Source organism: Accipiter gentilis, chromosome 26, assembly GCF_929443795.1.
Source record: "Accipiter gentilis chromosome 26, bAccGen1.1, whole genome shotgun sequence".
Lineage (NCBI taxonomy): Eukaryota > Metazoa > Chordata > Aves > Accipitriformes > Accipitridae > Astur > Astur gentilis.
In genome coordinates this window covers 17,426,532-17,446,138 of record NC_064905.1, presented here as the reverse complement: position 1 = coordinate 17,446,138, position 19,607 = coordinate 17,426,532, and the positions used below count along the sequence as shown (strand labels likewise).

The 19,607-nt window shown below is 36.4% G+C and overlaps 2 protein-coding genes across 8 annotated transcripts in view; one reads left to right on the top strand and one right to left on the bottom strand.

The window, feature by feature from the left end:
- Positions 1 to 882: 882 nt before the first annotated feature.
- LOC126051000 (rho GTPase-activating protein 24-like) lies at positions 883 to 3,118 on the top strand. The gene is made up of 2 exons (XM_049829609.1): positions 883 to 1,208; positions 2,409 to 3,118. Exons 1-2 carry the CDS (start codon positions 955 to 957, stop codon positions 2,614 to 2,616), a joined length of 462 nt encoding a protein of 153 aa, XP_049685566.1. The 5' UTR covers positions 883 to 954; the 3' UTR covers positions 2,617 to 3,118.
- A 2,098-nt stretch (positions 3,119 to 5,216) lies between these two features.
- MAPK9 (mitogen-activated protein kinase 9) overlaps positions 5,217 to 19,607 on the bottom strand; it is a 31,152-nt gene continuing 16,761 nt past the window's right edge. For 5 of the 7 annotated variants that reach the window (XM_049829247.1, XM_049829246.1, XM_049829245.1 and 2 more), the window contains 5 exons: positions 16,536 to 16,718; positions 15,473 to 15,597; positions 14,886 to 14,949; positions 13,161 to 13,232; positions 5,217 to 12,421 (listed from right to left, as the gene is read on the bottom strand). In XM_049829247.1, the coding sequence (XP_049685204.1) occupies positions 12,249 to 12,421; positions 13,161 to 13,232; positions 14,886 to 14,949; positions 15,473 to 15,597; positions 16,536 to 16,718 (617 nt within the window). In that variant the 3' untranslated portion in view covers positions 5,217 to 12,248. The remainder of the gene's footprint in view (positions 12,422 to 13,160; positions 13,233 to 14,885; positions 14,950 to 15,472; positions 15,598 to 16,535; positions 16,719 to 19,607) is intronic. The other 2 variants (XM_049829248.1, XM_049829249.1) reach the window with 2 other exon arrangements.

Sequence of the window (19,607 nt, the reverse complement as noted above, 5' to 3'; positions counted from 1 at the left end):
AACTTTCCAGATTACTTTAAGCCACCTCCATTATTTTTGAGATACGCATTTAAACTGCATGCATATTTTGCTCTTCGTTTTTATAATCAAGTTATTTCTGTACTGCGCTCGATTCTCTTGTGAGAACAGGCAGCTAAAATAAACACTCCATATTTACTCACATCAGATAGTTTTTCCAAGAGGAATTGAAATGTAACTGACAAGTGGCCTATTTTTCCTTAACCTCCGGCTTCTTGTCCTTGAAACATCGTGACCAGAGGAACCAGCCTCCCTCCCTTGCACCACTACGATTTGCTCTCTCCCAAGCAGACACAGCAGATACACCAGAGATGAGGCGGCACAGCCAGCCATTCTACATGCATGCAATTTTCCTCACGCCTGACCGACTAGATATAGTGCAGCCAAAACAGATGTAACACGTTTCTTTTCCAATGCCTGTGACAGGGAACACAAGCAAAGCGGGCACCCTGCTCCCTCTGTGCAGCCCCGGGACCGGGCTAGTGCTGCAGAATTCACCTTCCCAGCCCAGGAATGAAACCAGTCAAGGGTGCGCAGCTGTCAAACGGGCCACCTACAGATGTCAGACAAACTACACCAAACAGACCGAGGGTAGGAAAGCAGTAGTTGATCCTGGAGATGAGAATAAGCCAACCATGACGCTAAAGGCGAGCGGGCAACAGACAGGCGCAGCAGCTCAAGACCTCAACCCGCTGTGTACAAAAAGCCTGAAATAAGATCCAGGCTCCAACAAAATGGACTATTTCCAAGTATTTGAAAAGCTTCAAACAGCTGTGGGGAGGAAGAAAATTCTCACAGCCTGTGACAAGGCAGAGCCCAGACAGACGCGAAAACAAGGTCTCCTCTAAAACAGAAAAGGCATTGAGTCTTCAACAACGCCCGGAGGGCACGGGTGGTGCTGGCCAGGCACGCTCAGCAGGCTCCCGCTGCTAAACGATGTTTGAGGAAAATCCTCCTTCAAGATACTTGACAAGACTTGCCCACCCAGAAGACTCCCAAGAAACCGACACAGCTGTAAGTCATGTTTTGCGGGATCAGGAAACCACCGGACACGTCCCAGTGGACAACGGTGACAGCTTTGCTTCCTCCGGCGACTTGCCAGCAAACCCAACCTCCCCGCAGCACCACCTGGCAAATCTGAAGATGCTGATGTCCAGACAGAAGGCCGAGTACGAATCTAAAATTGCAAGGTAATGGGTTTTGAAAAACTATGAGGCTTCAGGGAATGCATCACTTCCTACTGTGTACAACTACTGCAGGACCCTCATCTGCGAGCGAGGTCTATGGATGCTGCTGCAGTCAGTGCCTCCACATACCACTGTGAATGTCACCCAGGATCCAGCATTACAGGATTAGGTTAGCAATTATTCAGAGTTATTGGAATTTATTTTCATGTGGGTCCTTGAGAAACTCCAGAGAATCTCTAAGATGTTTTGCAGGGTTGCGCAGAGCTCTTGAAAAGCCTCTGGTCTATTGTGTATTTTATTTTTTTTTTTTGCCTTAATCCAATATTAAGCTTTTCTCTAGGGAAAAACGTGCAGGCTTCTTGGCAGCGTTAGCAGTAAGTCATTATTCTTTACAAATTGCAAGTCATGAATTTTAACAACTCAGATGAAAGTGTTCATAAGTATTTTCCCAATTTCTCAGATTAGAAATTTAATAGAGATTTAGCCATAGCTTGTTATCAAGAAAAAAAAAAAAGGCAAAAACATTTCCAGGCTCTGCTTTCCAAATAGTAGTTTTTCTATTGTGTAGTTAAAAGGAATGAACACTTTAAATACAATATTGTTCATTAGTTATAAGTTACAAGTATATTGTGCAAATTAACTACTTGATTAAATCATAGAATACCTCAACATGCATCATTGCAACAGATAGCAAGTGGGTAATGTTGAATTACACTTTGCCTTGAACATTGTGTAAAGAAAAAGAAGATCCATTTAATTTCTTGAAGTATTCATCAATTTCTTCTTAGTAAAAGAAGGTATTCCTAGGTTTGTAGCTTTTTTTTCTAAATCTCTTTGCTGTATTCTGCTTATGTTTTCTTTTGCAGTTCAAGGGAACTGCAATATAAGCAGAAACCTCAGTGTTTCCTAAAATATGTTGCACTGCCATTTGTTGTTAGACTACTGTAGTATACCACTACAAAAAAAACCCCAACCCCAAAGCTGACTCCTTTGGCTATATGGTTATTTATATTTATTGCAAATTGGGATAACTAAAAATTGCAGCTTTTATTTTAATATGTAACACCATAAATTGGAAAAGTATTGGGGATGACAATACTTGTATTTATGGGAATGTATGTTAAAAGCTTTTAAAAAGCCTATAGCGTCATTAAGAAAGGGGAAAAAAAATCGTGTAATTTACAATGCCTGTCTTCCCAACAGCCTGGAGCAGCGGAACAGAGAGCTGCAGTCAGAGATTAAGGGTATGCATTCAAAACTGGGACAGCAGCGTAAGCGGTACAATCTCGTGGAGATGAAAATGCGAAATGCAGAGAGAGCAAAGGAAGATGCAGAGAGAAGAAACGAAATGCTCCAAAAAGAAATGGAAGAGTTTTTTGAAACCTTCGGGGAAATTAACAGATGGAAATAAACAGCTTGTTCAGTTTCAAATTGAGCTAAACTGTAAGAGAGAGAAAGGCCACATCCTGATTTCAGCACGTACTCCCATTTCAGAGGTGAAATACGAAACCCAACAGTAAAAACTAGGCTGTCAATTACAAAAGTGAGCGGTTGCTACAAACACTTCGGGATCCCTGAACTCCAGGAGCTCTGCACCACCCTGCTGTGCCAGGGATGCTTTCTCTTACCACTAGAAAAATCTTTCAGACACATTGCGCTACCAACTCCCAAGCCAGCCTATGCAGTGTGCTGGGGAAGCACCCTGGGGGTTTTTGGCTAGCCCCGAGTCCTGTACTGATGCACTAAATGCTTAAGTGGCCAAGTGTTTTTACTGAAGGGATGCCATGCTTGCTGGAGTGCGTTTTACCAGCCACCCCAGAAGTCACATAGCTATTACTGCATGGTCTTTAGAGTGCTGAGCTCATACCTGCATCCCAAAGGCAGCTGTTTCAGGTAAAGACATACACAGAGAAAAAAATGAGACAACACACTTGCACCTCCCTATAGTTCCCAGCAGCACTCTCACATAGCCCTGTGCCTGGGATCCAGAGCCGTTGTGCAGTTCCTGTCCTCTTACTGAAGGGATATGCATTCATGGAGAAGAGGTCTCTTCCAAAGCCATTTGCTCCTCTGGATTATAATTAGCCTCCGTACAGGACTCCCATAAGAACACATTATTCTTAAGACAGTCACTGGTAGACTCCCTCACTCACATCTCATCAGAGCTACTTCTCTCCACGTGAGAAATGTGTTAACTGTTTTGATACCAGCATTAATGACACATATACAGTTAAATATCAAGAAAAGAACCTGTTCTTTTAACCCACTGCAGAAGAATTTTAACATGAACAATGGCATCTGTATACTTAAACCTGTACTGAATTTAAAATTATACTTTATATGAGAAAAACGTGTGTTTCATTATTTGCTCTTCAGCCAGACTAAATGTAAGAGTGCCCATCTACTTGGTAACTCAGTATCTCACTAAAACAGCTTACGATGTGTAAGCAGAAACTGCACAGATGTTTTTCTTCTTCCCCAGAGACGAGGGAGCAGCTTCTTTTAAGATCAAATACGAGTGAATCAAAAAACCCAGTCTTATCCCACAAGGCTCATGGAGTGAAGCAAACCTGCCCTATTCCATGCCCAGGGCAATGCTGCAGGCCCTTTTATTCCTAAGTGCACGCTGGCCAACACCTTCCATACATTGCCTGGTCTCCACAAGCGCATCGTTGAACCGTAACTTGTTTCTTTGCCGCCTTACCTTCACACCAAGTAATCGTGAACTGAGCAGTTTCTTTAATTTGAATTCCATGCACCACCACCCCCCCTTCCCCCTCCCATCTTCTGAGATCTCATTACTAAGAAAAAAACTTCTGAAGTCCCACTTTCCTCAAAAATTATTTGGGTCTTGTTTAATCAGTTCCCCTCCCTCCTTACCCATCTAGAACCATCCTGCCAACTTCAAGAACTTGCAGGAGATATAAAGAAAAGGTATGGCGTAAGGCAAGGAAGGTACTGCACGCACATCATCGTCCTGCTTCATTGGATTTTTGTTCTCTATTTAATGAATTTGATCTTCCTCTGTAGCTGAAGAGGCAACTATCATCAAATACAGGGGAGCTTTGGGATCTGCTGGGCACCCCTGCTTTATCCAGATACTCTGTTGCAATGCCCTGTAGAGAAGGGATAAAACTTCAAGTTCTCCACACAAGAAATAGCAATGTTGCTGTAAAAATTATTTCAGACTGTCATAGGTGAAGCTTTTACAGTGCCAAAGTGTGGCCGAGAGCCCTAGTCATATATCTAGAAAGGCAGCTATGTCAATCCTTCATCTAATATTAGAAAACCTCCATGAAAAGCAACTAGATAAAGTAGCAGTTAAGTTTTATTTCATCTTCCCCAGAGTTAGAGCAGACAGCTTTGCAAAGTGCCTGGAAACCTCATCACTCTCTTTGCAAGAATACTTAACCTCTTCCTCAAAATAAGTACAACGGAACTATTTTTTCAAGCTAGCTGCACCTCTGCCTTGTTCAGTAAGAACAAAACAAAACACAACACTGTTTGGGTGCAAGGTGAAGAGAAAATTCTTCCGAAGTCCTTTTATGTATGCACATACATATACACACATATATAGCCAGTAGCTTATCTGAAACTTGCAAGTCTGACAATCTGATTATGATACTGTTTAAGCACATGGATGGAAATACAGATCTGTCAGTATTACCAGGCAAGCTTCTGCAATTTAAAAAAAAACAAACAAACAAACAAAAAAAAAACCCACCCCAGAATACACTTGGCAGTAAAACCAAGTGCTGTTAATGTGCCCAAATGTTCCAGCTGAGCAGAAGAAAGCAGCTCCAACCAATCTCTTAAAGCTGTTCTTCATTCATTTTTCATACCAACACTTACTTTTTTGGTTAACTGGAAGCTAAAGCGATAACTGAAACTTTATGTTTTACAATAACTAAGAGCATACATCATTTCAGTTACATAAAACATTCTACTTCAACACAGGAAGAATCAAGAAAAAGAAAACATTGCTACAGTAAATAAGACAAACTGCTCAAATCTCTTAAGTATACATATTTATTTGTAATTTTACAGTGGCTTCAGTACTGTTTTACGATAAGGTTTTTGGAGGAAAAAACCCCCAAAGCTTCAGAACAAGGCTTTAACTAGAACTTCAGAAATAATTATTGACAGTTTTCCTTATGAAATTCTAGTTTCCTTAAAGAAAATCAATCCAAAAAACAAGGAAGCATGACTACTGTCCATAAAAAAGGCAAAACAAAAACAAAACCAACACAACAAAACCCAGAAAACTTTCTAGTCATCCTGAAAACAAAGTCCAGCATCAGACAAAATAGCCACTGCATTGAAAGGAACATGTTCCTATTGCACAAGCATCAAAAATGAGATATGACAATCAAAGCCTAATTTCATAGGCAGAAGAGGCCACATATATCTGTATAATTAGACTTCAAAGCACATCTTCCTTCTGAAATTATATACCATACTATAACTAATATTAAGGCCATAAAATCAGAACACTGTAACAAGTGATAGGGCTTGATGCTACTTTTTGTGACATTTGGTAAACAGAAGGTGGGAAAGAGGGCCAAAACAAGACATACAAAGCATTCTGAAGAGAGTTAAAACCTAAAGGCATTTCAAAAGAAACTCTGAAAGAACTAATTTTTGGAGGGGGTTTATTTTGAGTCATTAGATAAAACTGGATTTCATAACAAATCACTCAAGGAGCCTATTATACTCCTTAATAGCATGTGTTCTGGAGTACACTATAGAATATATTCTCTGGAATTAACATTTGAATTTGTACGAAAACAGTTAGTTATTTCTATTTGTTATTCCCTCTTTAAAATAGAAGAAAATTCGTATAATCTTTATAAATTACCTTAATGACCTGGTAAGGCTTCACTGTACTGAGTTAACTGCACACAGCTTATCTGTGGTTTCTCTTAATTAGGTATCTTGATTACACTAAACTGCTAAAACCACCTGGGGAACCCAACATGTCATGTAATTTAAAGACAGGGATAGTTATGTATTGCTATCTTTCCTAACTGTGTTCATTTTATTAGTGTATAAGACACCTGAAAGCAATAGCTCCAAAGAAGCTGTAACTACCATGAAATTTTAAACATTTTAACTTCAGGAAAATCTGGGAATCTGATGAAGCTGAAAATGCACATTAGTAATTTTATAAAGTTTGGCTTGCCACCATTTAAGAAAATATAGGTATCAAAAACAGACAAATACACTGCTAACCATCTGTTACATTTTCTTTTAAAAAATTAGCACCAATTTAAGCATCTGAATTCATAGAAAAGCTAGTGACACACTTGGTTTCTCAAAAATGTTTTTCCCCATTAGAAGACAATACAATAGCATTTGCTCACGGGTATTAAATTAGCTTTGTTATCAGTAACAAAAATGACTACTGTTGCAGGTAGTGAGCATAAAATGTTGTTCTTACCCTATTACTTTCTCCTCTGCTTTTGTTATCCTAAGAAACTATGGTGTGCTGAAGTACAGACCCAGCCTGGGAAACAAATACATGTGTACTTGCTTAAGTACACCCTAGAAAGTATCAGGGTTTCAGACTAATATTTTAGAGCAGGGACACTGTCTTCCTGTGGTATTCATAGAGCATCTATTGCAGAGGACTCCCAATAAGCAGATGTTCTGACCTTGCCACAGCATATACAACTACCTTATGATGCATAGCCAAAACTTAATAAAAAGTTTTTTGTTTAAAAAAAAGAATCCTAATGCTCATAGCTAGCTGACCTTGCTATAGGAACAAACATCGCTGGATCTTTATATAATAGATGGCTAGGTAGTCACATTGCTATTCAAGTCACCCTACAGGCATCTGAGTACAAGATGTTTCTCAAATGATCTCTTACTAAGTGTTAAATTTCAGCCATTAAAAAAAAAAATTCTAATTTAAAATCTCTGAAAACAGGTTTGTATTTAAAGGAACAGGCTGATCAAATCTATCAGAATAGCAAAGATTGCAACCAAAATTTAAACATATTAAACATTTTATGTCATTCCTTTTTACACCATATACTGGTTGTATTAAGAAGAATCCTAAAGTGCTTCAAACCCAGCAATTAATAAAGTTGATTTCTTTTGTGCAAAACTGCAAGCACCTTTTCAAAAAATAAGAAGCAGCATCAAGGAATAAAAACTTAGTTAAATGTATTTTCTCTATTTTGTTTTGAATTCTTGGACCAAAATAATTTGTGATATTTTCAGTAACAAATTGCAGAAGAGTGCATTTTATTGGTTTAGTTTTATACTGGACTTGTTATACACATACTGTTTGAAATAGCGGACCCGGGTAAATTTATATCCACAAAGCAACACTGTGGGACTGAAATCCAACAACTAAAATTTTAGCTACAAAAATAGTCATTTTATAGAACACAAACAGAAACAATGGTTATCTCTCCACTTTCCTCCAACACTAATATGAGAAAAGATGGTTTACTTAAAACATTAGTTTAGTTCCAGACTTTTTTAGCATGTAGAGAGGGCAAAAAATAAAACTGATTTGGTAAGTTGTGTAATAAGCTTTTAGAACATCACTACCACTCCTGTAATAGACAATCTAAAATACATGTAAAATAATGAGCCAGAATACACTTTTTCTGTCATATTTCAACATGTTAAAAAAAATAATCAAAGACACTCTGGAAAAGCAAAGAAATCGCTAGATTCATCTATAGGAACTCAAGTCCAAATTCTGCATCTGGGTGCAGGTGTCCCTGGATCAAAACTAGTTTTGAGCAGGAATTACACAATACACAACCCAGGAAAGAATTTGGTTCCCAGTATATGGTATCACTAAGTTTAGCATCAAGCCCTGATAGAATCCATATGACATAAGTAGAACATACAGACAAAGGCTGTTCAGCATTTACCCCCCACCACGCCTAAAGTACTTTCATTTCAAGTGTCACAATTCAAATGAAACACTCCACACAAACTGTATTGCTGCAAGACTGAACCCGTACTCCAAAACGGCATTATGTTCAGTAAAGATTTGTCTGCACTTTAACATGTGAACTTCCAGCACACACCAAACCAGAGGACTGCACTTCTGCCAAAAGAAGGGTCATCCACTCAGTTCTTGGAGACAGGGTGTGTAAGCTGTATTTTGAATGTCTAGATCCTACTTCATTCATAAAATTAAAATTATAAGCCAAATACAGTCAGATCTAAAAAGGAAACCAATTTAGTATTTAAGATCTTTCCTTTTGGAAAAAAAATTAAACATATGGAATCACTTTTTTTTTAATTAATTTTGAATAAACACGTATGCTCTGTTAGGACTTAAAATAGACAAAGAAAACATCAAGAGCCCTCTGGTTCCTAACAGTTTTTGAAACTTACCAACCAACTAGTTAATTTCTAGTTAAGGTTGAGTTTAATTTTCATTATTGTGACAAAGAAATGCAAACCCTTACCCAAAACATTACAAAACTTCAAAGGCTGTTTGCAAACACTCGTTTCCAGTCATTAGACTAGTTTATTTTTTGTGATCCATGCAGACAAAGCCTTAATTTTGACATTCATTTCTTGCCTTTTTCAATAAAAAACCTAGACTTGTCATATCACAGTATTTCCCCAAAGCACACTTAGAGGCTGCTTATCCAGAATTTCAAAAAACGCCAAGCTTCTCTTTCTAAGGGTGGTTGGTTTTTTGGTGTTTTGTGGGGTTTCTTTTGAGGAAAAATGATATGAGCACAGATGAAATGAACTGTTTGAAACATACTCCATTTCTGCAATGCCATTCAGCTACTCAGTGTTCATATATTTAACATAATGTTTCTGGTAAATAATCTGATTGATAGCCATAGATCCCTCTTTTTTTTTTTTTTCAGGTGAGCAGTTAAGATTACAGATTGTATCTATGGTGACCACCACTTATTTTTAGTCATATTTCATAAATTGTTTATGTATACTGCAGTAGTGTTAACACTATACAAAGTCTCTCAAAGAAAAGTAACATTCATGTTTACAAAACTGAGCAGGTTTCTCAATATATATATGTATACACACTCTCACATATTCTTAATCTTTAAATACATATAAATATTTATAAATGCCAAAGTGCAAAAAAATGGTCAATTGCATCGCTTTACATACATGATTTTAGTATTAGGAATAAAAGTGATTATATTGCACACAAAACTCTCTAAACTTTTAAACCCCTATCAAGTTACATGTGCATTTTGTTTTCCATCAGTGATGAGGTTCTCACAGCATTGACGACCATTTCACAAACATGGCACTGAACTTAATCTGCAGTCAGGAATACAACTATATGTATATAATCTGCATGCAGTGCATTTATAGTCTGTATGTGCACACTGAAATAGCATGGGAACTTTAGCATGCATCTATTCTGCACGTGTTTTTCTGAATATAATCTGCCTATGTGCCTTCTTGAGATCCATGTTCATTCAGGTTACTAGCAATTTGGTTTTGGATTATACTGGAATCAAAATCCACAATATTCACAGGCATTTCAAGCATGCTCAGAAGGCAGTAACATTTCTGTAAAATTTTGAAGCTTCAATGTATGCCATAGCAAGACAACATTAAAAAAAATAAGGTATGAGACAGCTTTTCCTACAAGATTTACAAATAAACACAGTTAATTTCAGGGGATTTTTTTGTCCCAAGAGTACATATTCAAGCTAAGAGTATGTACTAGGAAAAGGTCAGTTACTAGTTCCAATCATGGAGATAGAGCAGTTGTGCTAAAAAACATTAAAGACAATTAGAATCACAGAATAATTCAGGTTGGAAGAGACCTGGAGGTCATCTGGTCCAACTCCATGATGCTCTGAGCAGCCCAAGACCAACAGAAAAAATTCAACTCTGCAAATACCCAAAACACATGGAAAAAACCCCCAACATATTTTTTGTGTTGTCTTCTAAAGCAGTAACTGTTAAAATGAACATAGCACAGGGCAACTTCCATTGAAAAAGATAAAAATAATGAAAAATTAATTCCAGTACATTACTTCCATAGTGAATCACTACTGTTCATTTTGAATAGGTGTCTTCAGTAATTTTAACTTACACAAATAATAAGGATGAAAAAAAAATGCAGAAGAACAGCAACCTGTACTGTTCTGCTATATGGTTAACAGGTATTTTAAAATGTTTTTTCCAGTGACAAAAATGCACTAAAAGTATTTCACATATAAAACATCAGTATCCAAGGATAAACTAAGGTATCTGTAGGTTTAAAACCAAACAACAAGAAATAACCCCAGCCCCAATATCCTGCAATTCAATTTAACAGAATTTTAAAAATCCAAGATTCCAAATGACAATTCTGAAGTTAAAATCATATTAACTATTTTGTTAATTTTTAATTTTTTTAACCTTCTGGGACAGTAAAAGCTTAATATTTTTTGCTACAGCAAATTAAACTATTAAGAAGGGGTATAATTTTCATATAAGAACAACGTCTGCACAAAGAGAAATTGGTGCTTTTCAAATCGTAAGGTCAGAAACAACAGACAATTTTCTTTTACAAGAGAAATATGTCAGTAATACAGTGGCTGGCTGGGCCAGTATATTTTATAAGTTCTATTTATATATTCAAGTCAAGAGTATCTGGATCAACAGCTAAATAGAGTGCCTTTAAGAAAGTGGTGTTTTACCTCATCTTGTACATCTCTATTACTCTTATAGTTATATAGTTTAATCTCACACGCATGCACACACAAGATCCTTTAGCAAAACTTCACACCTGTGCACTCCAAAGTGAATGTGCACAAATTCACAAGCATGTAGTATAAAGCAATTTAAGCCCTACTCTACTACAAATGCATTTTCCATTCAACATATTGCGCAATGTAACAGGCAATGTTTGTATTACCCGATTCTGAAAACTATATTGATAAGCCTGTATTGAAACAGCAAATAACCCCCTCCTCTTCTCTGACACCGTATTTAGAAAATATGTATTAAATATGTTTTCCTCCCCCAATACAAATGGATAGGTTTTCCTAAGGTGAGAATAGAGCTAAGCTCTGTTAACTAAATACTTAATTTACAAGTGATTTAAAACTACTGTATTTTTATTTCTTTAATTACTCGCTAGAAAAAATGGACCCATAAAAAAAAGGAAAACCTTTATGCAGCTCTTTTTGAGGCTGCAAGTCTCTCCAAATCATCTGTCCTTTTATCAGAGTTTGCAGTGAATGAAGAGCATCACAGATATAATTTCCTTTTCTGTTTGTTTCTGTTAAAGGACCAGTATCACAAGCTAGAAAATACAGAACATTTTAGCACGCTCTCCCCTTCTAAACAGGCATTGCTTCACAGATAAGTCACTCATCCTTCCTTAAGATTTAATTTAGCCACTGTATCTTCCATCCACATTTAAAAAAATGAAAAAGTTAGAGACACATAGGTGAAATACAAAGTAATGGCTGTATTCTTTAAACTTCATGTTTATCTCTTCTACAAGAAGATACAGAATTGTTGGAAAGTGAAGACAGAAGGGAGTGCTATGTGGAAGAATAACTGCCCTTTAAACATAGTACTGAGAGCGTTCAATGTGTGAGTTCACACTTACATACAACACTCCAGTCATTAAATAAAGCAAACTGCCACAGTCACACATTAAAACAAACTTCATAGAGACTATACATTCAAAAAACCTACTAACGAGCAATACTGTACTAAAATGTAAACAACCATTGTGTCACAGAAGCCTGCCAGTTGGAACTGAAGATTCATGAACCCACTTAAGAGGAGTTATTGGCTAGAAGTCTATTATAACTGCTCACCTGAAATAGGCTGAAACAAACAAAAGCCTATAATAGTGTCTAAGGTTTTTTTTCTTTAGACATTGATTTGCTTTCATTCTACGACATTAAGCAGGCAATTTCATAACAACTGAGTAAAAAAAAAAACAGGCATTACTTTAGCACAACATGCAGAACATGGAGTTTTTCTACTTGGTTCCATTAACTTACAAGCAATTCAGGCCCAATGGAAGCAAGAGTTCTTTTCCGAAATCAAGTCTGCAATCCTGGCTGATCATCGACATCCTTCAAGGGGTCCTGTCAAGGCATCGAGGCTGCTGTCTGTATCTGAGGCCAATGTTTGCTCTGTTGACATGGATGAAATGTCATTGATAGATGATGACTGGGAAGGACTCGTGTTGCTATTCACTGCTGCATCTGTGCTAAGTAAACCAAACATAATAAAATCTGAGGCAAGACAATATTGCAGGTACAAATAACCACACTTATAGGCTCTGAGCATCACTCTCCCCACAGAAATCCTTAGAAAATAAAGAAATTAATAAAACAGTAGAAAAGCAAGCACTAAGTTCCCTAGCACTCAAAACCTAATGTGAACATTAAGAGAGGAGATTGGGGGAGGGGGGGGGGAGGGGGGGGGGAGGGGGGTGGAGCGCAATGTATGGTGTGAATACTGACCTGAGTATCAAGAAATCTAATAGATACAGTTAATAAAAGACAGTACAATATTCCAAGGACTGAACCAAGAGAACAGCAGCAAACATCAAGGATTCAATCATGGGCATAAATACTTTGCACTATTAACTGCTTTAAATAAGCCCTAACGATGTTTAACCCTGCATGAAAGGGACTCATTCATGTAAAGCCACAGAGTAAGTCTTCAGCATAAAAGTTATCTATGCAGCAAGTGATGTACCATGGTATCAATTATTTCATTTGATGACTGAGCCCTTTGGAGAGAAGGCAGCTCAGGGTGTTGGACACACAAGACTTAAGTTTTTCTACAGCTTACTTCATAACAGTGAAAAACTACTGCACATTGATCTCCAAAGGCAGATCAGAATCAAGAGCCTTGAACAAAAGAACTTTTGCCTACCTGGATTATTAAGCAGGATTTCTTCATTTACCAGTGCAACAGATCAGCACTATGTAGCATAGTTACAGAACTACTGAAACAATGACTAACCTGAGGGCTGATCTTTTACCACACCATTCTTGCTCCTTTCTTCCCAATCCATTACTTCTTTGTATATTAATTCTTATGAGAGAAGGGTGGGAGGAATGAGAGATGAGATAGAAAAAAAAACATTAAGATCACAGAGGATTCGTATACAATATACATATGTGTAAAGGTACAATGACATGGCTAAGGGTCAGTCTAGAACTACAACAGTATAGGTATTTGTTTTCCTTTGTTTTTTTTTTTAAAAAAAAGGCCTACAGCAATGATTAGAGAATTCTATGAATTTTCTTTATGCATCGCAGAAAAACACCAAGAATGTACCAAAATCAACGTATTTTATAAATAGAATAGCTGTCCATTCAAAAATAACAGCCATCTCATCCCCAAAATTTATGTATACCTACTATGCACCAATATTAACTGTAAAAAGAAAAAAAAAATATTTGGTTTTTAAAAACCATATGGATAACCCCTTTGGAAATTTTACTTTGATAACAAAACCATACACAAATGTCTTTAAAAAACAATCTCCATAGATACATTGAGGAAAGTCTGGAAATTCTGAAGCAGGTTAAACAATTAATATATTGCATGAAAGCCCTCATTTATTAATCAAGGACAATTTAGGATAGAGGCTTATGAACAACTACAAAAAAAAATCAGAGCTGTAACTTTAAAGAAGCATCCATTATTCTGTTTGATATGTCTGTAGTATGGTTCATGCAAGATGGCTTACCTCGGCCCCTTCTAGAGCAAAAGGATTATTACTGCTGCAGAGCATCAGGTACACTTTAAGTTATACTTTCAAGTTAACTCAAAGTAGTTTAGTCTTAATGTAATTAAGAGTAACAATATTTAAACAGATTAAGATGTCTAATTCTGAGCAACAACATTTACAAATGGATTCAATTAGATTTAACTGATCCATTTTAATTTTCCACCTTGCATTAATCCAAAATAATTTGAAGTGTACCTGTGCAGGCATGCCCTAAAGAAAATAATATATAAACTAGAACCAATACCTGAAATTTATAAAGCTCTTTTACAAAACAAGTGACTTCCAAAGTACTAAGCCAAAGAAGTCTATCAACCTTGGTCCTCATAGTAAATGTGTAAAATCTGAACTGCCTCACCACTTAATGTTTTTGACTAGAACTATAAGGTGTAATTGATTTCCATACCACAATTCTGTTTATTAAGTCAACAGTTTAACCTATTTAGTCAATAAATAAGCAATCATGACAGAAAAAAAAACACCAAAAAACTTTTCTGCTATTTAAGAACTCCAGAACAAATTAATTGTAAATATTGTCAAGAGATATGGCTTAAATAATGCACACTGCGAAGAGGTACGTGCTTCTCTTTTAGAGAATTTTCTATCATGAAAAAACCCAGAGATTACAAACATTTATCAACAACAAAATACTCAGGAAAAAAAATGAAAACTGCAGCATTTTGTTGAATAGACTTCAGAATGTTACATGTATGTATATGTACATACATACATGTATGTATATATACATACATACATGTATGTATATATAGATATTCACTCCAAATAGAACATTTTTCCATTATTGATTTCTTTTCCTATTGCCACAGGCAGTACTGCATGACTGGAATAGTGGGTTCCATTCAGTTACACATTCCAGCACATATGTACTGCAAGCCACACATTAATAATACAAGTTATTACAATAAATGTCATTTGTCATGCTCACTTTTTACCTTTCCATTCTTCAATTGCATGTTCTCTTTCTTCCAGTTGTGCATCATAGATTTGAGGTGGAGGCTACAAAGAAAAGAAAGTCTATAGTATATCTACTACATCAAGTTAGCACAACCAATCATAACTAAGAAAACCTAAAAATGACAACTTTTTTAGCATTTTGTTACCTTCACCTTTGGCAGTGTATTCCCTATACCTCAAAGACATATTCATTTTACAACTCCAGAATTTGCTTTTAAGTCCTGCCTCCCACTGAAGGCTGTTTAAAAGCATCAACTAAAATTAAACTCATTGTAAGGCTTTATGGGGCCTTAGAGAAAGTCCCCTTTTCAAAAATCCCTCATTTACCACCACATAGGCAACTCTTCCTGTAAAGTAAAAGCAACCATCAACAACCACTTTCAATATTACATCAACTCCACTCCAGCAGCTGCTCTCCAGGTGATTCTGCCCCTAATGTTGATCGGAAGACCTTATGTGTGACTTTTGCTACCTGAAGAATGAGTTCAAAGCATGCTCTTCACTAAAAGTATTCTTTAAAGTTATTAAACTGATGTCTTAAGATTTATTTTAAATGCAAACTTACAGCTTCTGCTTCAGCTGGATCATACCAGACAGTAATATAAGGATGACGTAAGGCTTCATCTACAGAAATTCTCTTGTCTGGATCTACTACAAGCATTTTTGATAATAAATCTCTAGCTTGGCTGGCTAGAAAGTAAAAATGAAAAGAACATACATGTAAAAGACCTGTAGAGTTTAATGTCTGACACAGAAAACAAATACTGGGATCACAGGACATACACTGTAACAGACTTCACTGCGAAAACAGGCCCACAAATCCAAGCTTTCCTATACAGCTACTTTTTTTTTAATGAGGTCCTACCCCTTTAATGTAAATGGTTTTTTGTTATTATCCAAAATAAACCCTGCAGCTGACACTAACCAACCTCAGTTTTGAATAGTTCTGCTGTTTACATGGGTCACAGTTTATTTGGCACTAACTACTGAACATAAAAAACACACTAAACATTTTTAATAAGCTTTTAAAAATACATCTTGGTACCGTAATGATCTAATTTTTGTAACATCAAATTAGTTTTTCTTTTAAAGGTGTTACTGCACGATAACTGGCTACCCATTGTTGCAGTGGCATTTCACTGAATTTCTTTTTTGTCTGAAAGATCACTGTAAAAATAAATAGGCTATAACAAGTTATTTTATGTAAAAAAAATAAATGATTCGACCATTTAGAGAATATAAAAATGAAAAAACCCACCATCTTATGTCAGTAATTATCTTAAGTCAAAATACAGCCAAAATGAATTATATGCACACATCAACCAGAAAAAGATAATGACAAATAACCTCCATAACAAGTATTACTTTCAGAGAACATTTAAACAAAAGACATTATTCAATGGATTAGAATTAAGAGAATTAAACAGAATACTGTGAACAGGGAAGTAGTTCTGTGTTTAATGACTACTACTAAGATTTCAGGACATGTCATAAATGAAAGAAACAGAAGGTATGCAGCCTCTAATGTTGACACCTATTGCAATAAACATTTTCTATTAGTTTTTTTTTTTAAATTAAATGTATTGCAGACATTTTAAATTAACATCTTAAAAAAAAAATCCCCTTACTTTTTAACTTGTCACGATCAGATTCTGATGGAAATATCCAGTCTGGGAAAAGCTCCTCAAATTTAATACCAGGATATTTTGGCCTGTTTTCTACATAATTCCTCACTGTAGGCTGTAGTTTCTTCATGAAGTCTGCTGATGGTGTTCCTAATTGTTCAATAACTTTATTCCATTGATCAATATCTGCACCATATCTTTAGGAAAATCAGCTGAAGAATTTGAAGTCTGCACTATACAAAAATATGACTTACAGAAATCTGAAAAGTTAATGAAAACTTGAACAAAGGACACAAATATGAACTTTATTCTAGCATCAACAGTATTCTGAGCTGCCATGCAAAAAGCTAGATTGACATAAAAATAAGATTCAGATTTTGTAATCTTAAGGACAGGCTAGAAGTGCTGCACAATGCATTATGCTTAAGTATCTTTTACTAATTATTATCTATTAGCTAGTATTGAAAGCAATACTATTTCAGAGCCCAAAGGAAGCTTTATTTGGCAATTGTATCCATAGCAAAAAACCTATAAGGACAGAAAAGAAAGGCTGCTGTTGAATCCTCTGAAATACAACGTAATACCATAAACATTTAAGATACTCAAAGGTAGGGAAAAATACATGAAAAAACCTAAAGCGCAAATACATCCCATTCAAAGTAAGGAATTTTGTGCCTGTCTCCTAAAGAAATTAGGCTTTGGGTTGTAGGGTTTTTTGGAAGGGGCTGGTTGGATGGTTGGTGGGGTTTTGTTGGGGTTTTTTTGTTTGTTTTGGTTTTTTTTCTAATTTTCAACTTCAGAAAAGGTTCAAAGGACTTCTGAACAATGCATACAGATTCCTTTAAGTTTTTAGCAAGGTCTTTTGTGTATCAACTGTGGTAATACTCAAAGACTACCCTGATCTGAAATTCAGGATTTAAATATTTTATAGGAATTGCATTTACAAGCCACAAGTTGAAATTCTGCCTCATGTTTCTTCTGGACTGACCGTTCTCCCTCTTTCAAGGGAAAGCGTTTCCCCTAGACATGGTGACACTTGTTATCAGAGGGATACCAGAGTCCGCTCTGAATGTAACCAGTCAGGATAACAAAGCTCTTTTATCACACTGAGAAGACACTGCATTAGTATTTCTGAAATTTAAGTTTACTCAGATTTACACTTTACAGTTTTTCCTGATAAAACGAATGTGCAATTCCAGCAGAGTCTAACCATCAACCTTGCAAACATTCATAGCTAAATTCATAATCTAGCACTTTCCTATCCATTCTCATAGACAGATTTTTGTAACAAAAGTATGCTGCACTTTGAATTAAGATGTATTTAAAAAACACTGAGGTGCTTTTATTTCAGTTAGTGTGCCAAGAATACAACTAGAAATATATGTATAGTCACTGCTTCATGCTAAGACTTTAGACTTCTGATACAAAGATTGAAAATATTTGCTTATTGAATACAGTCCAATGGAAAAATTATATTAAAATCAAAATTAAAAGTCAGTATTGTTAACTCTCATACTAAAACAAAGCACATACAAAGAAAAATTTTAACATACATCAGGAAATTTTGTTCTTAGCTGGAAAACTGATTTCTGTGAGATCTCCACCAATCTAGATTCAAGAAGGTGCTTTTTCTTTGAGTAACAGCAGTCTGGTTAGTCAGCTAATCAAATTAGAGTCCAGTCTATTGTGCCCTCAGAACACTGGGGGGGGAAGGCAGAAAAACTTAATGGCCTATCCCACTTCAGTAATAAAAAAAATGGAAAAACCCCATGTCTCAGTTGGATTGCTTCTAAGTGCTTTACAGATACTGAAAAATTAAAAAAAAAAATTTAAAATTCCCCAATATAGGGTTGAAATAAGCTAAGCCTCTTATCAGAACCCCAAATTGGAAAAAACCTTAATTTCAATGTAAAGCACACAGAGCATGCTATGCAAATAACCTTGCAACCTGCAGACAAAACTACCCTTCCTGTTCTAGTGACCTCGGGGTCAAAAGTAACCATAAGTTTAGCCCATGCCAAGCATATCTGCCTACTCCCTACTTTTTAGAACTCTGGAGGAAGAGAAGTTGAAAACAGAGTCCTTATTACAATCACAAGGCATGATTTTTCCCAAGAAAGCATGAATACCCCCTTACACTGTTTGCATCAGTCAGGCAATTAGTTCCCTTCACCACCTGGGCAGAAACAGCATTAAATACACTCTGGTGCTGCTAGGCTTTCCACGATTTCATCCTGGGTACCTACGTTGCCTGGTTTTTCTACATTTCTCATTTCCAGTGCAACAGCAACTGCCAGTAACTCGGGCCTCCGCAGCACCAGGCAGGAGCAGGTTCAGTGTATCCACCGCCCTGGCAACACAGAGCATCTCATTCCACCCAGAGCACGGCTGCAAGTATCCTGGCAATCCCCACGACCATACGGGAAAATACAAACTATTGACTCTAAGAGTAGGTTTTCCTGAAGATAGCCAAGGGCACATCAGTAGACAACATGCTGAACTTGGTTCCCTGCTTTAAATCCTCAAATACGAAGACATTTTTAAATTTACATTAAAAAAACAAACCAACCCAAAACACAGTCCAAACAAAAGGAAAGCTTCATGGCTGTGCACACCAGCATCACCCGTAAACCACACTGTCAAAACAATCCTGCAGCTGAAAGTAAATAAAAGTGACAATCTGACTGAAGCAGTTATCATTCAATAAAAGTTTCAACAACACGAATAATTACCAGTATTTCACATTAAAGAGAAATTAAAGTCTTACAAGAAGTAAAAAATCCTGTAAGTACAGCTATGCACTTCACTAAGATACTGGAGGAGGAAACTCCTTGGAACATAGACTGGTGGAGCTTCAGTGATCACCAGAGAACCACAAATGCTAACTTGCATATTCAACAAGTATGGACAAAATTTCCTCCATTTATTCATGAATAAATCAAAATAGCCCATGCTAACATGCAGGTGAAAGACGTATAACATACATGAAGAATTGTGTTAGGTTGGTCTGAAGGCTTCAAAAGGCAAAACAATAAGTATAGAAAGGAAGAAGGGTGGAAAACAAAAAGACTTCTT